The sequence below is a fragment of the Rhipicephalus microplus genome, chromosome X (genome assembly GCF_043290135.1).
Source record: "Rhipicephalus microplus isolate Deutch F79 chromosome X, USDA_Rmic, whole genome shotgun sequence".
In the NCBI taxonomy this organism is placed as follows: Eukaryota; Metazoa; Arthropoda; class Arachnida; order Ixodida; family Ixodidae; genus Rhipicephalus; species Rhipicephalus microplus.
In genome coordinates, this window is record NC_134710.1 from 153,681,910 (window position 1) to 153,708,095 (window position 26,186).

At 44.4% G+C, this 26,186-nt stretch overlaps 2 protein-coding genes across 2 annotated transcripts; one reads left to right on the top strand and one right to left on the bottom strand.

Moving 5' to 3' along the window:
• Window positions 1-577: 577 nt before the first annotated feature.
• LOC142775119 (uncharacterized) lies at window positions 578-11,346 on the bottom strand. The gene is made up of 3 exons (XM_075876466.1): window positions 11,250-11,346; window positions 1,069-1,524; window positions 578-944 (listed from the first exon to the last, which is right to left on the bottom strand). The coding sequence occupies exons 1-3, from the start codon at window positions 11,344-11,346 to the stop codon at window positions 649-651; spliced, it is 849 nt and encodes a 282-aa protein (XP_075732581.1). The 3' UTR covers window positions 578-648.
• Window positions 10,107-22,170, top strand: LOC119176899 (uncharacterized). The gene is made up of 4 exons (XM_037428240.2): window positions 10,107-10,243; window positions 11,816-11,971; window positions 19,122-19,169; window positions 21,675-22,170. Exons 2-4 carry the CDS (start codon window positions 11,818-11,820, stop codon window positions 22,166-22,168), a joined length of 696 nt encoding a protein of 231 aa, XP_037284137.2. The 5' UTR covers window positions 10,107-10,243; window positions 11,816-11,817; the 3' UTR covers window positions 22,169-22,170.
• Window positions 22,171-26,186: the final 4,016 nt, after the last annotated feature.

Sequence of the window (26,186 nt, forward strand, 5' to 3'; positions counted from 1 at the left end):
ATAAGGGATTTCACATGCATTTAGAGTAGCGAAACTGCTAAAAGGATACAAGCACATTATACCAGGTTCATGCGTAGGTGCTTCAAGAATACCCCATTCCATGACATGCTGTATGCTGCTTTCGAGCTGCATGTGCTGAAAGCCCAATGAACAGTAGGCACAGAGGAACCCGGTTCAGGCTAAATACATGCGATCTAGCGTTTCTCTGGCATATCGCATGTTATGCAACTATAGCATTTGACACGTTGCAAACATATGCAGCGCATTCTCCAACCTTGTAGTACGGGCAATACGAAAATGTATAAAACTTCATCCGTCTGTAATTGTATTCATCCTCAATAAGCAACAGACACTGCAAAGTGAGACTGTTGGCACGTTAAGGATAAAAGGAATGCTGTGGAAAGCAAACACAACTTTTATTTGAAACTGCTGGAGTAATAAAAAATAGGGGGTGCTGAAACAAAATCAATGTGGTGACACGCATATGGCCTGTTGAATCAATATTCTCAACATGCCCGAGGAATGTTAACATTAAAATGTATTTTCAGCGAAGAAGCATGATGGGGTAATCTAAAGAACCAAATTTGACACCGAAATACACCAACACTGCTCCCAAACATCCTACACGCGCTGGCCTGTTTTCTAAACTTACCTGGCAGCTTTCGCAGACTTGGCATTCGCCTTCATCACGCACTGATCAAAAATCAACTTCGTGCGGGTTGACATTTTTTGAAGTCTTTCTTCAAATTTTTTGTGCTTGCTCGCTTGCACTCTCATCTTGGCCAATTTCGTCTGACACAAGGTCAGCTGTTGTTTCGTTGCCCGAAGTTGGCACTTCGGCAGTTTAACCTCGGTGAGAGGGCGGGTAAATTCATCTGTCTGGCTCGCCGAGTCCGAAGTGCGCGTTGGCCCCTCGCCGACAAGATCTGTGGGCAGTGGAAGATCTGCAAAACAATTTCAAAAATCGTTTCAAATAGCGCATTTTCAGCTCACACACTCCTTCGAAATTTCACCGATATAATCAGTGCACGGGCAAGAAAGTTAAATCAACATTGGACGTAAACTCACCTTCATCACACGACGCAGCACCCGATGTGCCTGGTTTAGCGTGAACTTTTGTTTTACGGGCACATGAGGACGACTCACGACGTCGCTTCGCTGGGGACCTTCTTGTCAGGGTCCGTGACCACTGCTTCGGCTTCGTCAAATACGCTGGCAAGCCGTCAAACTTCCTTGGAATGGCACAAGGCTTTAGAAGGGGCTTGTCGCGCGGAAGTGACACTTTTTCGCCATTCACCACAAATTCATCTGCGCGGACGATGTCACTGTCATCGAAATGCTTCTCGCACACTCTCACATACTTAGAGTCGAAGCAAAAGTCACCCGTTTCTTGCCTTGGAATTAAGCGCTTCCATTTCTCGCGCAGCACGCCGTCGCTGGGTAAACAGAACAAGGAAACTTTTTCTGTTCTGCCCTTGTACCCGGAACGACATCCCGGGACACAACACGGGTTCGGCGTCGTCGCTGCACTAACGGTGCATCACAACAGCACGATACGCACGTATCCCACACAAAGCAAACAACTCGCAGCGTCGTTCGAGCCAGCGCAACGCCGCCCGACCAGCCCGACGAATCCCCTCAGTGAGATGGTGGCGCCACCGCACGGCAACCCAACGCATCATATGAAGCTCTCCCATTGAGTTACGGAGCAGTTTCGTGACCAGGAAAAGTATTAGTTAGTCCATTTTGGATAATTACGGAATACTGAGTAAAGTTTGTTGGAAAACAATTACTAATAGTGACATGTCTTCAGGTAGTTGGTTTCAATGTACCAATGTACAAGATGAAAACACTGGGAGTTGCATAATGCCATGCCAACCTTATGACGAGGTCACTGCAATGGGATATGTACTGAGGATTCAGGATTAGTAGGTCATGCAGGGAGGTATGACAGAATAATTCGTGAAATGAAGCCAAATGGGATATTTTCCAAGGGGGTGCAAAAAAAGCAAGGCTTCGGCTGGATTTCATTGAAGTTATACCAGCAATGCAATTATAGTGAGAAGGTTTCAAGCAGATGGAGTTATTCTGTACAAACAAGTGAATCAAGTTGTTGTGGCAAGAGTCTCGCACAGAAGAGGCATATTCAAGTTTTGGACGTAATAATGTTTCATATAGAAGTAGATTTAGTGTATATCGTGGTTTTGAGAAGTTGCAATGTATGTAGCCTAGCATGTAATTGGCATTACTAGTAACGTATCCAGTGTGAGGTGCCTGAGGTAAGTTCAATGTGATAAGAACACCTAATTATATGTGTGAGGTGACCCGATTATGTAAGACATTTACCTAGTATGTTAGCAAGATGTCTGCATATCTTCTTACGCACAATTGCTTACATTTACGCATGTTTAAATCTATTTGCCATGTGCTGCACCAAGCTGCTACCTTGTTGAGATAAGATTAGAGAAATGAACTGCCATTACTACTACTTACTTTATTGAAAATTACGCAGTAATCTAAAAAAGATTAGGTAAGATCGGAGGAATGAACTGCCATTACCACTAGTTATTTTATTGATTACGCAGTAATCTAAAAAAAAGATTAATGTTTGAAGAAGTTGATGTCAGGCTCAAGGTTGGCGTCGGGTATCTTTTTTGGCACTGGAGCTGGGTTCATGGCTTGATGGGGGCGCCCAGAACATGAAAGAAACCACCTCCACCAGATGTCGCATAGTTGTGATATAGACTAAGACCACAGGTGGCATTTGCAAGATGAAATTTTTTGTTTGGCCATACTTGTGGCCGAGAAACAAAGTCAAAGACTACAGCAAAGCAGAAGTTTGGTTTCTTTTTGAACGCACCTCGTGTTATGCCGCTATTTTTGTTGCAATAGAATATCGAGTGCCTTGAAATGTCAGTTTCACAAAAGTACATACAGTTCTTCATAGGTGGTATCTGAAAGGGCTAAGAGAGCAGTTCACTTTTATTAATTTGTTTCTTCTCTCAAAAAACCCTTGCACCACTTGGGCCACAGCCCAATCATTCGCAAAGTTTGAGATTAGCTCGTTTGTTTGATGAGACCTCAATGTCGAGGTGTTTCATGCATTTGGCACTGTAGTCACTGCCTGCATTGCTCCATTTGTGGTGCTGGCAACAGTGCTGTCACCAGGGATATTTTAGGGGGAGAGAAAAACACATGCTCAGTACAATACTTGCAACAACCCTGAATGGCAGCGAAAAACTTGTGCAAAGACACATGCCAGTCATGAGGCATATGAACATCGATACTTGTATAATGCCTTGCTGAATCGAAACTTCGTATAGAGATTAAATAAGAGGTGTGAGCATAACATTTCACAGCTCTGCATTTGGATATCCTCGCACTTGTCGAAATTTATATTTTGGGGCTTCTGTATTATACATGTCCACATCTCTTTGAGAAACATAAACTAGTATGCCAGCAGTCATCAAGCTTCTAATCTTCATAACTGCAAAAATATTAGAAATGTATGCAAAGGAATAAGCTATCTTTTATCCTCAATGCCAAAAGACATAATGAAGTGGGTGTATTATGCTGTGTCTATAGGGGCTATTATGAATATTTTCATAGCATTACAAAGACTTAGCATCGGTATGTAAAGCTGACTGAAATGCGTGGCCTCCACATTTGACCAGCAGCTTCCGTTGGCAAGTATTTTTACAATTTCAAGGCCACTTGTGCCAGCCTCAGTTGGTCTAATTTTGTTCAGAATGCTTCTTCAAAATTAAGAAATATATTGCTTTTTTTTCTTTTTACAACACCTTATAAATCTTAGAGCCGGTTTTTTTATTTTCTCTGATTTCAACTTTACATTGCAGTGAAATGCCAAGTTCATAGGCTGAAGATGTGTATAGGCATTTTAGACAACTCGTGCAAGAGCTTTCAGAGCTTCGCAGAAAATAGACATTGCTGGCATTAACCGATATATTTGCCACCATGCCTGTGAAGGCCTTGCAAAACAATTTCCAGAATATATTTGCCTTTGCAGTATTTTCTACCTGGCATATGCTGTGTTATAAGAGGCAGTTGAACTATTTGCTGCATTAAGTTTAATATCTGTTTCTGAAGTGTATACTATTGAATTGTGAACTCTTATTGCATCTTATAATCCTTGCAGAAATCAGGCAGTCATATGCACGGATGTTTATTTGAACAGGCACATGCGTAAGGACTGGCTCTCACCTATACAAGGTTGGATGATGAGGAGTCTAAGCAAGCAATGATCCCGTGACACTTCGAATGGCATTTCACCCCAGGAAAGCATTGTTTTTAAATGATGCAAAAATAAAACAAGGTGTAATTGCAAGATCCTGGGTGACTTTTATGGTCTCATAGTTTCCTAAAAGTAACTCTGGCACTGCAGTCGTTCAGTTGCCATGGGAATGATGGGTACTTCACAGATTTGCCTAGTTTTCGTGTTTGCAGGCTTCCCATGCACTTGTGGCTGTGTTTATAGCTATGCATTGGTTTTAAACCTTTGCTAAACCTTGTCTTGCGGCACAGTGAATTCAGGCCACACGGAGCTAAAAGAACAAACATTAGACGCATTCGTGTACTACCCATCCCTGCCATGCTAGCTGAAGTGCTGTGCATTGCAGCTGCCACAGACACTAGCATCAAAGTTCCCTATGTTTCATTCAGAGCATGGTCTATGCTTTAGAACATCCTTCAGTGTATCTCTATACATGGTCTGCACTCCTGCTTCTATTTCAATTTCGTGTGACGACTATGTGGCACTTGTGGCCAGGTGTGTTTTTTTTTTACTTGTCATCAAGTGTTCATGACTGCTTGTTGGACAAGGGCGGGTTGTAGAAAAAAAAAGAGAAAAACATCATGTCGAGGTGCTCGGTCACATATTATAACGTTGCGCGTGCCCCCACAGCTTCACCGCATTGCACATGCATGCTGCACTGAAGCGCCAAAAAAGAAACCACGGGCGCTTTTTTCTGCAGGACGCCCCAGAAAAAATTTTGTTTTTGTTCGAACCTTACTTGCGCTGATAGGCAATATTTAAGCAGCGGCGTTCTTTTGCCTTAATGATGGCGTATTATCTTGTCCGTGTAATAAACCAAGGAGGCGTTGAATATACGAATGGGCGAGGCCGGAAGCTTTACTTGTTTTAAGCCACACAATGGCGTTTGTAAGGTCTTCGTGTTGCATGGCATGTTCCCTATTCATAATGCGTAGCTTAGAAGTCAGTGCTGAGCATCAGCTAAAGCTAATTAACGCTGAAGTGACGACCGGGACGTAGCGGAGTGTGATTTTTCCGAAACCCCCTTTCTGACCAGCGAGGAGGCAAGGCTTGCAACAAGTACGTCATCGCGTCGTTTTGTGTTGATTGCATACGAATTAGTAAACATCCAAACTTACATCGTTGATAACAGGCCGGTAAAACTTTGGGCAGAGCGAGGAGTGAAGCGCAGCGGCGATACAAGGCACGCACACTGCTTGAAACATGAACGATTGCGAGATGTCAATCGTAGAGGGTTTTTCTTTTCTTGATCACCTCGTTCCAGTGCCCACTTGCGTCATAAACGAGTAGGCTTTCGGTTGCGAGAGGCGACAGGTGGGCGCACACGATTTCTTCGCGTGTATCCAACTCAATTCGGCGCAGGTCCAAAAGCCTTGGCAGGGCTTTCCTTTGCGAGCAAGGCCCCCGCTGGTGCAGCAGCCTTCCGGCAACGCTATGCGAAAGTGCGGGGAGCTACAGCGCGATGACACAGTTAGGCCGGTGGAAATGCATAGCCTCCAAGAGCCGCGGTGCATTGTGGGGGGCTCTATCCGCTCGCCTTTGTAAACTCGCCGCCGGGCTCCGCCGGGCTCCGCCGGCCGATGTGAAGGTTACTCACCGCCGGAACGCCGATCGCGTCCGCACGTGGCGACAGCCGTCCGCGATGCTGCCAAGCCGACGCCCGCTTCCGACGAGAGTTCCTCCAACGTAGCTTCAGTCACAGTTGCCGTGTATGCGACTGTTTATATGGTTCGACAGCCACTTGTCCAACGTCCGCAACTGCAAGGAGCGGGAGGTGGCGACCGAAGTGATTCGACGCGAGTTCAGCGCGGACCCGTCCGACTTCGTGGTCTATGCAAGGAGTCGCTAACGTCGGGCAACGTTCCGATGATTAGCGTCACGCATGGTTACCGTTACCCGCCTCACCCGCCGGAACTTCCTAGCTCAACGGTTCTTTCTGCGGCCTTGGTTCTTCCAGCACCCCCGTCGACGGCCGTATCTACCTGGTCGACGCCGTACGCACCGCCGCTGCTTCGCATCCCATCATGGTTCACTGCGAGAAGATGGTCGATAGAGTTTCCAAAAATTAACTAGAGGGGTCTTAGGCACTGCGATCGTTTAGCGACCATGGGAATAATGGGTAGTTTACGGATTTTCCTAGTCTTCGTAATTGTGGGCGCCGAATCGCACTTGTGGCTTCGTTTATTGTTGTTTCAAGAAAAGAGCGAACCGTTGAAAACCTCGTGACATAATTTGAAATCGTGAGCCTAAAATAATAAGGTGGTGAAGCACAACTGCTGAACCTTTGCCGATTGTTATTTCGTGACAAAGCAGTTCGTGACGTGAAGCCACGCGAAACTGTAATCTTCTTGTGGGTACTCAGCTGACTTCATTACTTAACTTTAGACTTTAATTGGGCTCATGTTGTAACTCACTCAACTCGCGGTTCGAATACACCCGACCTCATTCATACAACTGTACCTGAAGCTATAGACCACATAAACTATTTAATTGAATTTAGTGGCCACAAACTGCTGCAAATTGATCTTGTTATCCTTCTGTTTTTTCCAGGAAACAAATCAAATAAAATTTGAGAATATAATGAAGCCGATTATGATGCCATTAACAAGAAACTTGAGTCTTTTCTTGACAATCTGCTACTACGTTTTTTTACAGTCGCTCGGTTGAGGAAGACTTGGTTCTTTTCAAGAAGAAGATTTCAGTTCTAATAAGAAAACACGTGACGTTGATAACGATTACAAATGATAAAACTAATCCATGGTTCAACAAGTCTTTGCGCAGACTTAGAAACAAAAAAAAAGCGGCTGTATAGGTCCGCAAAAAATTCGCGTTCACGGACTTCTAGCAATAGGTACGTGGAATGCTTGAAGACATATTGCCACGAAATTACAACAGTGTAATATAAATACTATTCCTAGCATTTTCATTCACTCCTGAATTCTAATCCGAATTCTGAAAAGTAATAAGTACTGATCGCGACGATAACTTCACTTCATTGCTTATTTTGTAGACACTGATTGCCCTCATGTCTTTAATTTATTCTTTTCATCTATGTTTACTAGCGACCGTGACCATCTCCCGACATTGTTGATCGCGATTAGTCATTCATGTCAACAATCGTTATCACAATTGAAGGTATATCTAAAATAATAGAAAACTTGGAGGTGTCGTCACCTTCTGGTATTGTTGATATCAATTCTAAAATATTAAAGAACACTGTCATATATCTGACACTATCCTGTTTCACATTTTTCGGCAGTCGTCGCTCACTGCAGGAATATTGCCTTCTGACTGGAAGACGGCGAAGGTGGTGCCAGTTCATAAAAGTGGTAGTAAAAGTTCACCTGGAAATTATCGTCCCATCTCCTTGACGTGCATATGTTGCAAGATGCTTGAGCATATCATAGCTTCTGACATTTATGCTCATCTAGAATCTAACAATTTCTTTTTCTATAACCAGCACGGGTTCCGAAAGGGTTGTTATTGCGAGACTCAACTTTTTGAGTTCACCACCAACCTACATTCTAACACGAACAGTAATCTACAAACAGATGGTTCATTTCTTGATTTTGCAAAGGCGTTCGATCGTGTTGCTCATCGTCACTTGATTTCGAAACTGTCATCACTAAAACTAGATTCACTCACGCTAACATGGCTCAGAAACTTCTTAACTAACCGCCAACAATCACTCTTCATCACTTTATTACGTTTCCTCTGGTGTTTCACAAGGCAGTGTTCTTGACCCCTTACTTTTCCACATCTACATTAATGACCGGCCTGACAACTTATCCTCATGAATGCGTATATTTGCTGATGACAGCATTATCTATCATCCCATACGCAACAGTTGCGATCATATAACCCTTCAAGAAGACCTCGAGCGTATTAATGAGTGGTGCAAAACTTGGAAGATGACACTTAATGTATCCAAATGAAACTAATCACTATTAGTCGCAAGCGTGATAACTTTAATTGTCAATACATAATTGATAATACAACTGTAAAACGCACTGACATTTAGAAATATCTGGGCATAAGCTGAACTTCTCCGCTTGTGTGGTCCATACATATCACTTCTATCTGTGCCAACACATCAAGATTATTAAGTTTTCTGCACCGAAATCTACACAGTGCTCCCTCCGATGTACGTAAACTGGCTTATCTTGCTGTAATACGTCCTCAAGTTGAGTTCGCATCCTCCATTCGGTCACCACATCAACAATACCTCATAGATAAGTTAGAATGTATACAGAACAGAAGTAGTCCATTCATAGCGCGTAATCACAGCTACCCGTCCAGCGTAGCGCAGATTAAACACAGTCTTGCACTTGAGCCACTGAAAACTCGCCGTGACATTTCAATTTCGCCACTATTCCACAAACTCATTCACACCAGCCTTATTCCATCTGTTCACCTTAATCTAGCACATCGAAATTCGAGCAGACTACACAACAGCTTTAGCTTATCACGCATGTACGGCAATACTAACGCTTTCAACCAGTCGGCTCTTATATTCGTTTGTGGAATGATTTGCCACATGATTTTGCGTCAGAGCAAGACCACACAAAGTTTTGTCATAAAAAAAGTATTTATGCACCGAAAACTGCTGTATCGCATCTTCATAATCATTTGGGCCTATATAGGACTGTTTCCCAAGGGTTTTATAAATCCTCCTATCTCCTGCTTTTTTTTCCTTTTTTGCATTCTGTATTTTTATTTAGAGTGAACTCTCTTGTCAGGTAAGTGGTTTTTTTTTGCGCTATTGCAAGGTTATAGTTACCATCAAAGTATCCTCACGGATAACGCGAATAACAATAGGCACTGCATGCTCAAAAAGGAAACCGGGTTGCAGAAATACTGACGGAAGAAAACCCAGCGAACACTGTATTACGAACCATTGCCCTTTATTCTTATCGAGAAGACATGGGTCACAAGGCATGCACTTGTTGTTACTGCATCCTTGCCCAGCACATCGCTTCCGTAGGTGCCGACAAAAGCACTCAGCATTAAATGTGATCCGCATCGTTCCGCTGCACATTGGACATTTCACTCATGACGTTCACCAGTGATAAAGCGTGCCTCACAATTCGGCGCACAGCAGAGAATGCACGCAGATGCGGGAGTCTAAACCACGTAAGGGGGTTTGTCATCGCAGACGAATTTTGCGAGTGTGCCTTTTCATGCACTACAAGGGCTGCCCTGAGTAATAATAGCATGGCTAGAGGGCGCTAAAAAAGAATTTTCGTAGCAAGAAAAAACTGCCATAAATAATTTGCTCATTACACCTACATGATATTGTTCGAAAAAAAAATGTCATTTTTGTACAACATAGGGATTGCTTCGTCTTTGAATCAAATTTGGTTTTTTACTATAAGTGTTTGTTCCCTCCACACATAGTCGCGCCTCAATCACAGCTCTCATAACTCCGCATGTTGATGTCACTGGCAATGCCTTCTGCACCGCTTCTCGCCTGAACTAGCACAACCTTTTTGACTAGACCTTGTAGGGGGTACCGTGCAAGTGTGCTTGTTGTAGTTGCCCCGAACGTGCCTTCAAAAAAAAAAAAACTCTAGAAAGGTCGCTTTTTCAGCTTTCGCTGTGGACGACTGGCATCTTTAGTTTCTTGTTGGCGTGATGTCAACTGATAGAATCAAACATGCCATGCTTTTTATCGAGAATGCGTGCATCAGATGCAAACGATGCGTGTCATGCTATGCGACCAAACCGCGAGCATGAGGGCGCCACAGGGCTGTGCCGCTGTGGTCGACGTAATCAGATGCTGACGTCACGAGAGAGAGCGCGCGGTCTCGTTCTACTCTGGGCGATCGATCACAGCTAGATTTAAACCTAAACGAGGTTATCTGAAGACCTTAGAGGTCACTGTTTATCGTCGCCTTACGCTTGAGCAGTAAGTGCTACTACCTGAATTCTACCTGAGGAACGAACACAAACGTAAGTGGCACTTCTATTTCTTTTTTTTTTTTGTAAGACGGTTCCGTGAACGTAGAGGTAAAAATAAAGGAATGTGTAAGGATATGTATTGAGTGAAGCAACATTTTGTAACTTCTTCCATGGTGGAGAGGTAGTCGCGGGACGCTTGTAGTCACTTCACGGTTCCAGTGCCTGCTTATAATGCTTGAGAACTAACATTTGGCTAGTCTGAGCGTTTTATACTAGCCGATAAACTTTCCCTCCTCGTACATGGTTTGGGGCGGACCATATACCTCAACGCCATCTCACCCACCGTCGTCGCTTATCGGCTTAGGTGTTCTAGTAAGCTCTAGGAACATTGTTTGGGTACCGGTCACGGCAGCCGCATTGCAGGAGTGGTGTAACATGCAAGAACGTCCGTCCGCTTTGGTGCCATTTCAAGAACTCCAAGTTGTAAAATATGCCGTAGAACGCCACTACGACGCGGCATAATATATTGTGCTTTTGCAACTTGTAAATCGAAAATTTCATCAACGCATTGAAAATAACATGGTTTGTTTCGAACTTGGCGTAGCCGTAATTAAACGGCTACGTAAACTGTGTTGCAGCCCACAGAAGGTTAACAGTCGGGGGGGGGGGGGGGGTCTTTTTCATGTGCGTTAGGATTGCTTGAATGATATGTGGGGTTTAACGTCGCAAAAAACGCCATATGATTACGAGAGACGCCATAGTGGACTTGGGTTTTAGCAGCGCGAAAAATGCACAAAAGACAAGAAAGGGACGAGACAAGCACTGTCCCTTTCTTGTCTTTTGTGCATTTTTCGCGCTGCTAAAACCCAAGTATGCCATACCAACTAGCCCAGTCAACCGCCATAGTGGACTCCGGAAATTTCGACTACCTGGGGTTCTTTGACGTGCACCATAATCTGAGCACACGGGCCTTCAGCATTTTCGCCTCCATCGAAAATGCAGCTGCCGCAGCGTTTGCGATAAGATTGAGAGATCTGCCGTAGTGCTTGATTTTCACCTCGCAATGGACCACTCAGTGTTGCGTCGTTGCGCACTGAGTAGATGTTCGTCTTGAATACAGTCTGAATATCACATGCATACAGAGAGGCAGACATCGCCTGCGTGTACGCAGCCTGTAGCCGCCACTTCCAAGGGCCGTAACTAGGGGGTAGGGGAAGCGGATCTAACACTCCCAAATTTTAAGACTGTGCGTAGCGTCATTGTGGCATCGGCATTAGTTTTTTTTTTTTTTGCAAGAAACAGCTGTAGCGAAGTGATTCAGACTGTGTGTATGCATGCAAACTCGTTCTGGAGAATTGTCCACCATGGCATTGTAGCGGTTATGGTGCTCGGCTGCAGGCGCGAAGGTCGCGGGTTCGATCCCGGCCGTGGCAGTCTCATTTCGATGAAGGCGAAATACTAGAGGCCCGTGGATGCCAGTGTGCGTTAGAAAACGCAAGGCAGTCCGTTTCCGGAGCACTCCACCACAGCAACACTCATTACCATGTGATTTTGGGACGTTAAACACCAGATGTCTAAAAGAATTATTCTGGGGAATGACATGTTATTACTGATGAAGCACAGGCATGATGGCAAAGCGAGTCAAGGAAGCTAGAATGGAGCTGTCCGAGCCTTCGGAAAGCGATGGAGCTTCATCGGCTAGTTCCAGCGAGCGGAAGGAACCACAAGCACCACCTCCAAAGATGATCGATATGATAATCGATGCTATGAATAATCTGAGTAAGTGCACGTCCTCTCCTCGCCGTGTTGCTCTCGTCACGTATATTGTGGCGAGCTTATGAACTACCTCTCAGCCTTGTGCTCGCCTGTTATGTAGTGAAGTCTAACATTTGACACCACGTTTACTTACTGGAAATCTGTACTGACCACTCCAAGAGGGCCGCTGTCGTTGTGAGCGTTTACCTAAAGAATGCTCCGGGCGTAAATGTGGACAGTTTCGCTGTAAAAACAGCCAAAACCAATTCCACGCTTTCTATAAAAATATCATTACATGTTGTCCTTGAGAACAAACTTTTAAAACTGTACACACTGCCAACAAGCATGAGCAAAAGTAATTGCATATGAAACCAGTACGTTTAAGTTCCTGTGAGTAGTTTCATTTGGCTGACTCAATTATCTTCACATATACTAGTACACCGGCTTTTGTAAGCACTGAAGTTGAAAGTGCCATTAGAATGTGTTACAACCCTTTGGTTGCCACAGTTTAACTTGATATTGTCGAATAGCTGCACACGTCGTGTAACCGAATCTCCCAACGCAAGCACTGCATTTAAAAAAATGTTGGGCAGCGCTCTCCGAGCAACAATTTGCGTATTGTCGTTAGTCGCGGTGAAATACATTACTGCATGCTGTTAAGTGTTCTGTGGTGTAACAATTCTGAAGGTAGCTATTTTGAGATCTGGAAGCCCATTTAAATTAGTCAACCATCTGTATCACGGCTGTATCATTTGCTTGTCGTTCTACTGTCAAGCTGTTAACATTTTCTATGTCGGCAAAGCTAGCTGATGTAATGACGTGTTCTTTCTTTCGTTGTCTTGTTTGATATATCTGCCAAGGGCGCATGTGCCAATATACGTGCGTGGTATTGATATGAAAGAGTAGGATAGCAGGTCTGCATACTGTGGCTGGACCTACTCTATCGCTTTACAAATGGTGTGAGTGGATTAGGTGGAGGTGGGTGCCATTTGCAAGTCTTTTTTTAGTTTTTTTTTTTTGCATCGTGTGCAAACCTGGCTCGTAGACGTGCCTGATTAACTGCAGTTAATCATAGCCCCATTAAGGGCTGCATAGCCCGGTAAAAACTAGTTAACCAAGCATAGGTATTTGAGAGCCTAATTAGCCCTAACTAAGCCAGATTTAAGATTCTAGTATAACCAGCCATTCAATATCAGCAAAATAGTACGAGCTAAGCTGTTTATGCATACTCTAGATAGATCTATAATTTGCGATGATTAGTATACTTAGCTATTTAAAGTCACTTTGACTTGGGATTCAACGTAATGTACACCAAGCCACTAATCTAGACCAAGCCACAAATAAGTAAATTCGGCGAATTGAGCTATTTATCTTATTTAGGCTTATTAAGCTATAACTTGATTTCGTTGACTTGAGATGCAAGCTAATCGAGATCAAGCCTCAAATATGCCACTTATGCTGATTAAGCTGTTGCCAAAGAAGTGATTCCGAATTGAATCCAGTCGATATCTAGCCAATAGTTGTGATTTACAATGTGAGCATTTAATGGCATCAGCGTGTGAACGCACGTGGGCCTAGTTAAGCCAGGACAAGACAAGTACCGACCAGCTCTGCTCTGCCAAGCTTTGAGCGACTCATAGCAAGCTGCGAACTTTTTTTCTGTAGTGGCAAACACCTTCAGATGGCTAGACGCCAGTTATGGCACTAAGTAGAGATTTAAACGAACCCTTTAAACTAACCTTAGTGACATTAAGAATATACACAAACCTAAGGGTGGTGAGTTGAGTAGAAAGGTAGAATCCTTCTTGACTTGAGAATTACCTCCCTCCGTTTCATTGTCGATTCTCTAATTCAGGCAGACGAATTGGCCATTTTTGCGACGCTGGCGTTTACTTGCAAGCGTATGCTGATGTTACAAACGTGTAGCCTGCTTGGCTTATGCGTATCAGACGTCTGACCTGCGTGACGCCAGCGCGAGGCATGAGTAATAGTGGGGCCAACGCGAGGGAAAAACCACAGGGGCTCCTCAAACGTCTTAGCATTTACGAGGCCTCTGGCAAGTATTGCAATGTAACCTAAACCAAGGCGCCAATGAGTGCAACTAGACGGCCAGAATGACGCGGCTGTTCGCGACAATTACCGGCCGCGATCGTCTTCTACGTTCGCTGATGTATACAGTGTTCGGCAATCGCAGGCTTTCAAAATTAAAAACAAAACAGGCGATACTCTGAACGAGCGGCTTCTGGCGGTGAGGAGGACAGTGTTCGGGACGTGTGGTGACTGCATCCAGTAGACAGTCAAATCTGTGGTTCACGGTGGATCTGACAAGGCTCTACGATATTTTGTAACGCACGCCCGACATCTTTAGCCGCTTCGCATGGTGTATCAAGTGAGCATAGCTGTTTTCAAGATATGACAAGCAGTGTTGTGCCGGCATCACTAAGAACCACAGACTGAATGCCTGTCTATACCAAGTGCACACACAATGAGCCCTTGCTTTTGAGTCGCCCTCACTGTCAATAGTAACGTACCAGAGTATTGCGTTTTAATTGGCGAGCTATCTCTGTAGGTGAGCTATGCGCACAGTAATTCCAAGCGCAGCCTATACCCACACATTCGGAGTGAAGTATTACGATAGTTGGTATAACGATGCTCACTGACATTGAGAGTATCGCAAGAATACGGCAACTGCTTTTTTCCTTGTCTGTGTTTCGCCGGGGAAAATTCATCATTACTGCGCTGAAACTTTCAGCATACGCTTTTTATTGTGATAGCGTGAAAGGGCTACTTTCGCGGGAATTGCGGTATCGTCCTTGGTTGTGAGCGAAAAATTAGCGTTGTCAGTCACCATCATGTTCAGGGCTGAAAAATTGAAAGATGCCAAAAAAAAATTCTGGCTCGGGCCAGAATTATACCCGGGAGTTTTTTGTAACAAGGTGGTATACTATGCTACAGAGCCACGCCATTTTCTAAAACTGTTTCAAGAAAAAAAAACGCTGTATATTTCGTGGCAGAAAAGTAAAATATCGCTCTGTGAAACGTTGTTGCAAACTTCAAAAAAAAAAACGAAACATAAGACACAGAAAAGAGCACACTCGCAAATGACTTTTATTAAACCAAAGTTCATGTTCTGAAACCCTCACGCATGCGTACAACCACACGAAAAGACCAAACAAATTGTTACTTGACTGTTAAGTCGCTAATTAAGAAAATACCAATTTTCATTGTGAGTTGTAAAGGTATTAACAAACTTTATTAGCCTTGTACATTCTTTATGTATGTCCTCTCTGCTATGGCCCTTCATGAGGGTTTACAGTATTACCAAATAAATAAATAAATAAGCTATATTCACAAACTATCAGATAAAAAGCAAATTCATTAACATACAATGACAGGGATGGAACACCGATACATTGTTCACCAAATCGCCTAATATACACCGCCTCTGCCAATTCACGTGCCACTTTGTCTTTGCTTCTTCACAATATTCTCGTGCAGTTCAGTAGCGGTTATCACGAACACTCCTTACAATGATACGGCAAATGCGAACCCATGCCGCTTCTCATTGACAGCACATTTTCCTTAAGCGATAATTTATACATCGGGCCGACCGGCCAAGGTACACCTTACCACGACTGAGTAGAATCAAGTAGACAACACCTACCAAACAATTCAAAAACTTTCGTGCTTCTTTACACAATCAGCACTTGGTGCGCCACATGAACGGTCACAAATACGCGAAAGCCTCCGAGGTGCCGAGAACACGACAAGAACCTCAAAACGAACGGCTACGTTCTTCAACGAATGAGCCACTCTGTGTACTCGCGGAATGACAAGACGGCGCTTCTTCTGTGTTATTTCATTTGTGACTGAATCGCTGGTGGCGTAGTTTCGAATTTTTCTCAATAAAGCTTCACATAATGACGTTAACACCAACGAAAGAACCCGCAGACACGAGCCTGGATGTTTGTACCCTGAAATATTCTTTAAATTAAGAACGTGGAGGCAAGACCTTGCAAGAGCCAACTGTAAGCTCGTACTAGCAATGACCTTTTTCACTACTTTAGAGGGGGCGGAATGGTACGGCAAAAAAGCCTTCCGAGCACGAGGGTGACACATCAATACACGTGGTTTTTGTGAAGCATGAGATGATCTAAAAACTGCAGTTTGTCACAGACAGGAAGCTCGTGGGTAAACTTGAGCCCTTGTCAAAACGCTCCAAACTTGTCTAAAACTACCGATACACATGCAGAGTATGAGTCATGTATCCTACTTTACATGTGTCACGTTTGCCTCACGAAAACCACGTGTATTGAATATGTCACCCTCGTGCTCGGAAGGCTTTTTTCTAGTATCATTCCGCCCACTCTAAAGTAGTGAAAAGGGCTATTTCTAGTACAAGCTTACAATTGGCTCTTACCAGGTTTTGCCAGCACGTTGTTGAAAAACGTTTCATGGTGCAAACATCCCGGCTCGTGTCAGCGGGTTTTCTTTCGTTGGCGTTAACGTCAGTATGTGAAGCTTTACTGAGAAAAATTTGACATGACGACACCAGCGATTCAGTCACAAAGAAAATAACACAGAAGCGCCCTCTTGTCATTCCGTATGTACACAGAGTGGCTGATTCGTTGAAGAACGTCGCCTCTTGTTTTGAGGTCGCTGTCGTGTTCTCGGCACCTCGGAGGCTTTCGCGTATTTGTGCCCGTTCATTCGGTGCACCAAGTGCTGATTGTGTAAAGAAGCACGAACGTTTTTCAATTGTTTGGTAGGTGTTGTGTTGGCAGGGTGTACATTGGCGAGTCGGCCCGATTTATAAATGATCGCTTAAGAGAAAATGCGCTGTCAATGAGAAGCGGAACGAATTCACATTTGCCGTATATTTGTAAGGAGTGCTCGTGATAACCGCTACTGAACTGCACCAGAATCTTGTGAAGAAGCCGACAAAATGGCACATGAATCGGCAGAGGCGACGTATATTAGGCAATTTGGTGAACAATGTATCGGTGTTCCGTCCCTGTCATTGTATGATAATGAATTTGCTTTTTTATCTGATACGTTGTGATTATAGTTGTTTGAGCTTTTCGTGTGGTTGTACGCATGCGTTGGGGTTTCAGATCATGAGCATCGCTTTATAAGTCCGCTGCGAGTGGGCCCTTTTCCGTGTCTTTTGTATCGTCTTTATAGTTTGCGCCAACCACCTTTTACAGAGCTACACAACAACTAGCCTTGCAACATACGTTACAGGGCAAAATCTCGCAGAGTGGAAACATGAAATAGTTTTCCACCACCACCAGTGCAAAGATGCGAATCGCACAAATGGGGTAGAAGGGCCAGACATTGAAGGGCGCCTGTATTTAATAAGCAGCGAAAGTATAAAGTGAGCCACTGCATAGGCTCACGTGTTGCCTTACGGATGCGTATGGTTTCGCTGATTCGCAAAAGGAAAAATTATGGCGTTGAGGGCCATGCATTAATGAACTGCAAGAGGCATTCTGGGATGGTTCGAAATGTCTAATGTTACGCGCATAAGTGTTAGATTCCTTACGGCAGGGTTGAGGCGTGCCACCTATGGGTTTCGGGAAATTTCAATGCGACAATGGGCTCTTCGCTCAGATTCTCGTATTTCACTCGACCACCTATCTCTACTTGTTAAAAAGTTCGTTATTTGTTCAAGTAATATACGTCTTCAACCATATTCGAGGCCCTGCAGCACTTTGATTTGATTCGAGTGATCGATATGTGGGGTTTAACGTCTCAAAACCGCTATATGATTATGAGAGACGCCGTAGGGGAGGGCTCCGGAAATTTAGACCACCTGAAGTTCTTTAACGTGCACCCAAATCGGAGTACACGGGCCTACAACACTGCCACCTCCATCGGAAATGCAGCCGCCGCAGCTGGGATTTGAACCCACGACCTGCGGGTCAGCAGCCGAGTACCTTAGCCCCTACGCCACCACGGCGAGGCGCCCTGCAACACTTTACCAAGTAATAGTCGAATGGATTTACTAAGAACCTATTGCCTCAAGTGTCGCCGAATTTTTTTGGAATTTGTAAAGCATGAGCGGAGTTTGGCATTTTTCGCACGTTTCAAGCGTGTTCCGTCTTCTATCCTAGAAGCAAGCGCGCTGATGGTTGCGCCAAGACCTGAAAGACAAGGGGGCCAAGAAGATGCGTCTCACCGTCACCACGCGTCATGGCCTTGCGCGCTTTTTTTTTTTTGTTTTTGCTCTGGACACGTGCTTTGCTGTCAGTGTTGTTGTGAGCTGTCGCGCGGGTATGTGACGGCATCACGCGGCGGCCACGGTAACTATGCAACTCACGATGCTCAAATGAACCAACGTGACCATGGTATTTGGGCTTATAACATTGGCATGTTGGATATACGGCATCATTTGTAGCGAGATGAAAGAGCGACAACTAGATGACTGAGAATGGAAAATTCTAGGTTGTGTGCCATGTTTTGCTCACATGTTCTCTGGAGCTTCCACTATTGATCGGCACTGTTTTCAGACAATACGAAAAAGGTGTTGCAGGGCCCCTTTAAAATGTCTACTTTTAAAGAGAAATAAAATATGAATACAATGAACAAATGGTTTTCTTCATATATTTTTTGCAGACTTTCGGACACATCAAGCACCTGATAGTGATGTTTTCTTCCATAATCAAATGACGAAGTTCGATTTGTCGTTACAGTGTTTTTCCCATATCCGGACTAAACATGAAAACTTTGCAATTCGCACACTCCTACTTCGACGACGCTTGCTTACAACTTTCGTCTGTAAACCTTAACGTTTACTTTATTGAAATAGTCATTCAACAATTACCTTAAATTGTTACTGTGCTTCAGTTGAATTGTCTGTTTAAGTTATTTCTTTAGTGACTAGATTCAAATAAATCTTGCAGGAGTTAAAAAAGGTTTACTGTGCCCCACTTCCTCCTCCTCTACCCCACTCGCGAACTGATGCGCAAATGGTGCGCTTTTGATGGCATTTATGCACAACAGTTTTCGTGGAGTGTCCCTATGAAACAGCGCAACTAGTAAGAGTACTCAAGTAGCTAACGTAGTCACTTTTCAGGGATAACAGGAACCCGTAAAGTCTACCAACCTTGTTTTTTGTTAGGTCGAAGAAAACATTTCATAGAATTCTCAAGTTTTTTTTTTGTTCTTGCAGATGACCAACGAGGTGCGTCTCCCATCTACCTGAAAAAATTTATTCTAGGTGAGATACCTTTCAAGATCTACATATTAATGACTTCACTATATATGACAATCTTGTCGTAAGTGTTCGAATATGTGTACTGCCACTCTGGGCCTATCGAGGTAACTTTCATGATTTCTTGTTGTGGTGCTGATGACGAGATGAAAATGAGACAGACTTCAGGGCAGGTGGTGCGCAAACTCACATCTGGCTTATTCACATCGTGCAAAGAGTGAAACATCAGTTCATAGTCAGATAGGATGGTTAGGTTGAAAGCGGGACACAGCAAAAAGACTCGATGAAATCAAAGATAATGCACGAATATGGTACATATCTTTGTAATCACAGACAACATTTCGGGAGATCAATGTATGTCAATTTCTAGAAATTTAATTCTGCCTAAGTTAAAGGTAGTGAGGGTTTCTGACACATTCATCGTTTTAAGCTATGATGCAGAAGGCTTTCTTTACCTCTGGTATCTTTATCACCACCACGTGCTAGCAAAGTGGTGCCCATGAATATCGGCCTTTTTGAACATTGTTTGCAATATGCCGCATGGTGACCTGCTCCTTGCAATTGTCAGCACGTGTAAGTGTCCCAGGAGAGTGTTCATCATTACGGCGTCCTGTCGTTCTCTGTTTTTTTTAACCGTTTGTTAGAGGCATACTGCATATAAAACTCTTCGCACATTGTACATGGGGTCTGGTGGTTTGTTGATTCTTTGTTATTCGCTCGGCTATCGTTCACTGCTTTGCAGAGCCCTCACGCTTATGAGGCGCTGAAAACAAACACGGTGCAATGCGCTACTTTACCAATGGTTTTCGGTGCAGTAGCGCAATGAATGACAAGTCAACGATCGCTGCCGCAGACGTCTTCGCAACACTAACGCAGTTTAAGCATATCTGCCCCTGACCTAGGAAGTTTGGTGAGCGGCACTTTAAAGAGCATCGTCCTCAATTTCCCATATGATGTTCTCGATTATGTTCGTCTCTGACAATGTTTTGCTCACTCTTGCAGAAACACCATGGCTTCATAATTCATAACTGAAAAATTCATCCTCAGGCTATGCTCGTTCCCACAAACGATCTCCTGCACGCAGCTTAAGTTCCCCGGGCCGGTGAAACTCGTTCAGTGATGTAGTCTTGAAGGTGGATCCCGTCTCGAAATCTGGCTTAAGGTTGTTCCACCAGAAGCTGGTCGTACCCGCGTTGTTGAATAGCGTTGTTCAGTTTTTGACATATTTCAATTCGTTTTGCATGCTTTACCGTTTGCCACGCCGAGATCTAGCCCGTGTCATTGCTGTCATCCGATCCGCCGGATATAGCTCTAGGGACATCTGTGGCGAGAGACACTAGTGCACATGGTGATGGAGGAGGCAGCCGATCGGATGTGTTCAGGCATGGTTGATGGTAAGATTCGCGATGAACTTTATGGGTGAATATAATGGTGCAACAGCACCACCAAGTGTGTTACTTTTGAAGCAACACTAAGGCAGGCTATCGGAGCAGAAGCCGGCATTGATTGTAATGAATAGTCTGCTCAGAGACCACATGGCTCATCTACATGTACATAAGCACGAGTGTAAGCCTAATGTAGTAATTTTCTCATTGTCATTTCATTTCTGTTTTCCTTCGTGAGCCATTGTCAACATTTTAGGTTCTATTCGTTGTGAGCGGCAATGGGAATGCCCCAACCGCTCTTTTTTTTTTTCGCCCATGAATCTGACTGACACCTTTGAACCCTGCGCTGAAGGAACCAATATATATTGCCAGCTTCAAGTACCATATTGACAATATCGTCTATTTAGTGTGAGTTATTCACGCCATCTTCCTCACCTAATCCTTTCATTGGCGTGACGCCGTTATCCTCAAGCATAGGTTTCACGCACTGGTGGTTGACGTGCTTGTGGTCAGCGAAACGTCTTCATTGTGAGCATGTCACCTCAAGCGCACCGTACAAACCATTCAAAGAGGGCTTCATGTGTGCAGACTTCATGTACCAAGCCGGTGCTAAGTGTTGCTGCGTTCGTTCTTGCATCATGTGTGCAAACTTCATGTACCATGCCGGTACTAAATGTTGCTTCATTCGTTCTTACAACGAGAAAATGGCCGTCCTCAACAATATACCCGTGATCAGTTGCTTTGTATTAGAACAGCAAAAAGTTTCTTTGAAGCATCAGCCTTTCTATAGATGCTGGGATTTTCAATGTGGAACGGACTGGAACAATGTTTATTGTACTTAAGTTAATTCCAACGATCTTACTGGTCGTTGTCATTAGGATCGCAGTTCGCATATGAAGGGGGACTGAAAGCAAGAATACTGATGTGTTTGAATCTAGGCAAAGTTAAAAAGCACCACATCGCCGCGTAACCCAGTGCACTGCTACGGCATTTTTGAAAGCTCTTGATGCATTAGGACGTCACACTTTTCAACCTTATTTTGTCTTCCAAACACCTTGTTACTAGATTTTATGTAAATTAAACTCACGGGGCTTTCCATTCTTTAAATGAATTTTAAATTTTGCAGGCAAATATCCTGAAATCAAAACATGGCAGTTCCAAGCAAAGTTTAAGAGGACTTTTCTTAAGGCCCTGGAAAACAACATTTTGGTAAGGATTAAAGCCACAGAACATGCTGAAGGAGTAACCGGGCGAGTAAAGCTGGCGAGAAAGGTGGAACCTCGCAAAAATGTTGTGGCTCCAGGCTCACCAGCAACAAAACGACCAGCTGCTGGGAAGTCCTCAAATGCCCCGAAAACAAAAGCTAAAGAAGCCGAAGGAGGAACGAAGACAGGTGGTTCTGGCGAGGTGATGGCCAGAAAGAGGGCTGGCGAAAAGATCAAGGCAGACAAGTGCTCTGGCGGAGGAACGAAGGCAGGGAAGGGCCCTGGCGGAAAGGCGAAGGCAGGTAAGGGCCCTGGCGGAGACGTGAAGGCAGCCAAGGGCCCTAGCGGAGACGTGAAGGCAGCCAAGGGCTCTGACGGAGAGGAGAAGGCTCAAAAGGGTATTGGGGGAAGGTGAAGGCATCTAAAGGCGCTGATGTGGAAGCGAAGGGTCGTAAGGGTGCTGGTGGGGAGTCGAAGGCTGCTAAGAGCACTGCGGGACACGCAAAGGCCAGGAAGGGCGCTGTGGGCGAAGCAAATACCAAGGCTTCGACCATCGGTAAGACGAAGACTGGCGGGATGGCTACTATAAGTGCAAAGAACCGAAGTGCTGCTACCACTGATAGCGAAAAAGTCAAAACAGGCACTGTCGGTTTGACGAAGACCAAAGCGCGTTCAGCTGGCAAGGAAAAAACCACGGACAAAATTGTTCAGCCTCCCGAGTCCTCCAGCGAAGTTGAAGAGGCGGCCAAGTGGACCAGCGCAGACGAGGAACAAGCTGCCGCGCAGTTCAGCGAAGGACAGGAGTTGGCGAATAAGTGCAACACCGAAAGCGAGGACGATGCCGAGCGCTCTAGCAAAGATGAGGAGGAGATGCCACCTACCACAAAATGCGAGAAAGTGGACAAAGATCGCAGTGAAAACGAGATGGAGGATCGCTCTAGCAAAGGTGAGATGGAGGAGCTTCCAAGGGAATATAACATGGTGGTTCTAGCTAACGAACGAGATGGCGACTCTTATGAATCGACCTCAAAAAAGGATATGCATGTCGAAGGAAACACTGCCACTGGCGCGCAGTCAATGACGGAGAAAATGAAAGGTGCGAAGGTGGTGAACGCCAGGAGCATATAGAAACTGTCGAATAATTCTCAGTCTGATCCCGAACCACCACAGCAATGATCAAAACCAGCACGTCGACGGACGAAATAAAACGTTCAGCCACATGCTGTGCACCCGGTTAAGCATTTTACCACATGTTTTTAACAATGATGAGGACAGCTTTTCATGCAGTGGCGCCAATTCTCTTGGCTTTTAAATCATGGTAAGGACACAGCTGAAATAACGTCTGGAAGGAAAAATAATTTTGCTGCATCTTAAAAATCCTTCGCCTTAGCAGCATTCAAGACTTCTAAGGAAGCCTCTTAAGCCTGATTGCGAGGCGTTAACCACATTGCTAATGAGGAGCTCTTTCTTACTTTTTTTTCTTCATTACCGCTTTCGCACATCGCACAAACATCAATATAGGTCTCTAAGAACAATATTATACACAACATAAGCGATGACAAGACAGTCGCGGAACTATTAGTGGTTATAGTGCTAAATATCCTTTAGGTCCACCAGTAGCTCAACCTTGGAGAGCCATCGCGGAAGTTGTTTGAGTATATCAATGTATTGAGCAATGCTTTCCCGGAAAAGCACGCGCTTCGGATGCCTGTCAAGTTCACAGTAGTAACCGGCCATTCTAGCCTGCCATAGACATTAGAGGCCAAGCAGTGTTATAAGATCAAAAGGCAATCCATCCTCTTTTTCTACTGTTAAAAACCTGATACCCAGTGAATGTAAAGGAAGTTCATTTTTTAGAGTTCTCTGTAAGGCATCCCAGAAGTAGACCTCTTCCCAACAATGCAATAGATCGTGGTTTATTGTCGGCGGCTTTCGACAGATCAAACAGTTTGAGCCCCATGTAATATAAAATCCTCTATCTTCAAAAAAATCCTCTATCTTCGCCGCGCGATGTGGCGCGTGCGTCACCACATCGCGCGGTGGGGAGGAGGGATGGATGGTACGTCTTGGCTGGCCTCAGGCTTCACCTGGAACGATTCTGTTGTAGTTACCGGGCGCACAAGGGTCACTGAAATCTGTGCATTTTCCGTTTGCGAAGAGCGCGCGCTTTTCTGACTCGGCGATGTAACAACGGAGACGCTTATTCGCGTGCATCTGTACCTTTAAATCCGTTCCATGCGTCATTTTTGCGTGAGAAACGCGGGGAACGTTTCAATCTGCTTTAGATTCTACGCGTGACCTTCCAATTGGTTGGTATCACGTTCATTGCTTCGCCTTTTCGGTGAAGTTGTGACTTTTTTATATTGACAAAATGCACTCTAAAAATTCTAATGACATATGTTCCACTATCATAGGTTCAAGTTTTTATGTGTTATAAAGGTTCAAGTTTCATTTTTAAATTTCGCATGAGAATCTCCGCGTTTGACGTCAGAAATTTCATAATTTATTTGTGGTAATTTTGTGAAATAAAATGAATCAAGTTTTCTGAAACTTATGATAAATCTATGGCACCCACACATGACAATGTACTTCTTTTTCATCTATGGAAAGCTACGTAGGACCCAGTAGACACCTTGCAAATTTTTACGTCATGGTGTTTGGTGGTGTTTGGTGCGGGAATCTCAAGGTGGCGTCGACACCTGCATTTTTTCAGCGCGTGTGTATTCGCTTACTAAGCGTCCTGTCGCGGTAAGGGGGGTTTCGGTATTGTGAAATTCTACTTTACAAATACGCTTAAAATTATTTTGGTCTTTAGTGGCTGTTTAACAGGAAGAGGACGTTTTTGAAGTAGGAAAAGAAAGTGTTAGTTTAATTCTATGACGTTTAATTAACGCCCACGTATTATTTGTATATAGAGCGCACAAATCATACGTGGCCTTTTCAATCTGGAGAGAAGCATTGCGCATTGTACTCGTTAGCTAAGCTTTTATTGTACGTACGCAACTCTTCTTTTTTTTCTCCTCTCTCCAAGTGAAACACTCTCCATGACGGCATTAAGTTATCTTTTAAGCGAAAACCCGAGAACGCCCATCCCCCCCTAATCTTTCCCTAAATACAAGATTGTTCCCACCGAGTGATGGCAAACGTACTGAATGTCATAACCTCGATTTGGTTTTACATCAAGGTAATATAACCATGCACCAATCCCGTCGTCCAATCTAAAGAGGTACTCAACAAGTTTTCCCGGCCGAGATAGCTTGCGGGGTCGATTCCCGTGAATATTCGTATATCATCTACAATATATGAGCAGCTAATGTAGATTGGAAGGTATTGTCGCAACGTAGAAACAGCAACACACAAGACTTCGTTGCGACTATAATAAGCAATTTCGTATTCAAACGCAAGGACAGAAGAACAGACGCTCCAACGTCGTCTTCCTCCGAAAACTAGCAAGCACTGCTCGCGCTGCTCGCTTCTTTTTCGTGACATGAGCCTCCCTTCCATAATGACATCGTCCCAATGCTTCATTCGTCATGGCAGCACGTATTGCGGTCAATGGCAGCCTACGAATTCATTCGCACAATTAAGGCTTCATGAGAAGCACGTGCACAACTTCTGTGCATTTCTTTGACGCCTTGAACAATGTGCACTGTCGAGAAGGACCTCATAGTTAACGTCACTGAGACTTTGTAGGACTTCATACGTACCGATGTATCGCCGTAAGAGCTTCTATGAGAGGCCACGATGGTGAACTGGAGTCTAGACGCAAACTCTCTCTCTCTCCCGGCTTATAGAATACTGGTCGGTGAAGTAGATTATAGCGCCTTCTGTCGTAGGCTTTCTGTTGACGAGTATACGTACACGGGCAAGTGGTCGGGCTTCTTCTGAAAGCTGAGTTATGTAGTCGGCGCTCGTTTCAACACCATTGCTTTCATGCGGCCACATAGCGTACTATACAAAAGACTATACAGAAGGCTATACAGAAAACGGAATGGTGTCATGCGTGTTGTCTCTTGCTGTGCCGTATCGTAAACGAAAGTGACATAAGGAAGCATCTCGTCCCAGTTCTTATGCTCCACATCGACGTACATGCAAAGCACGAAAGCGTTTTGTTCAGGCGCTCCGTCAGATCATTCATTTGTGGATGGTATGCTGCTTGTACGTCGGTGACAAGTTCCACTAAGGCTTAAAACTTTGTGTACCAGCTCGGCTGCGAATGCCCTTTTCCTGTCCGTTATTGCTACAGATGGAGCGCCTTGCCTCAGGACTACATTCTCAATAATAAAAAAAAACAGGCTGCTTCACTTGCCGTGTTCCGCTCCAGAGCCTTGGTTTCGGCATAGCGTGTAAGGTAGTCTGCGGCTACAATTATCCATCTGTGACCATCGGACGTAGTTCGAAAGGGTCCTAGGAGATCCGTCCTAACTTGGGCG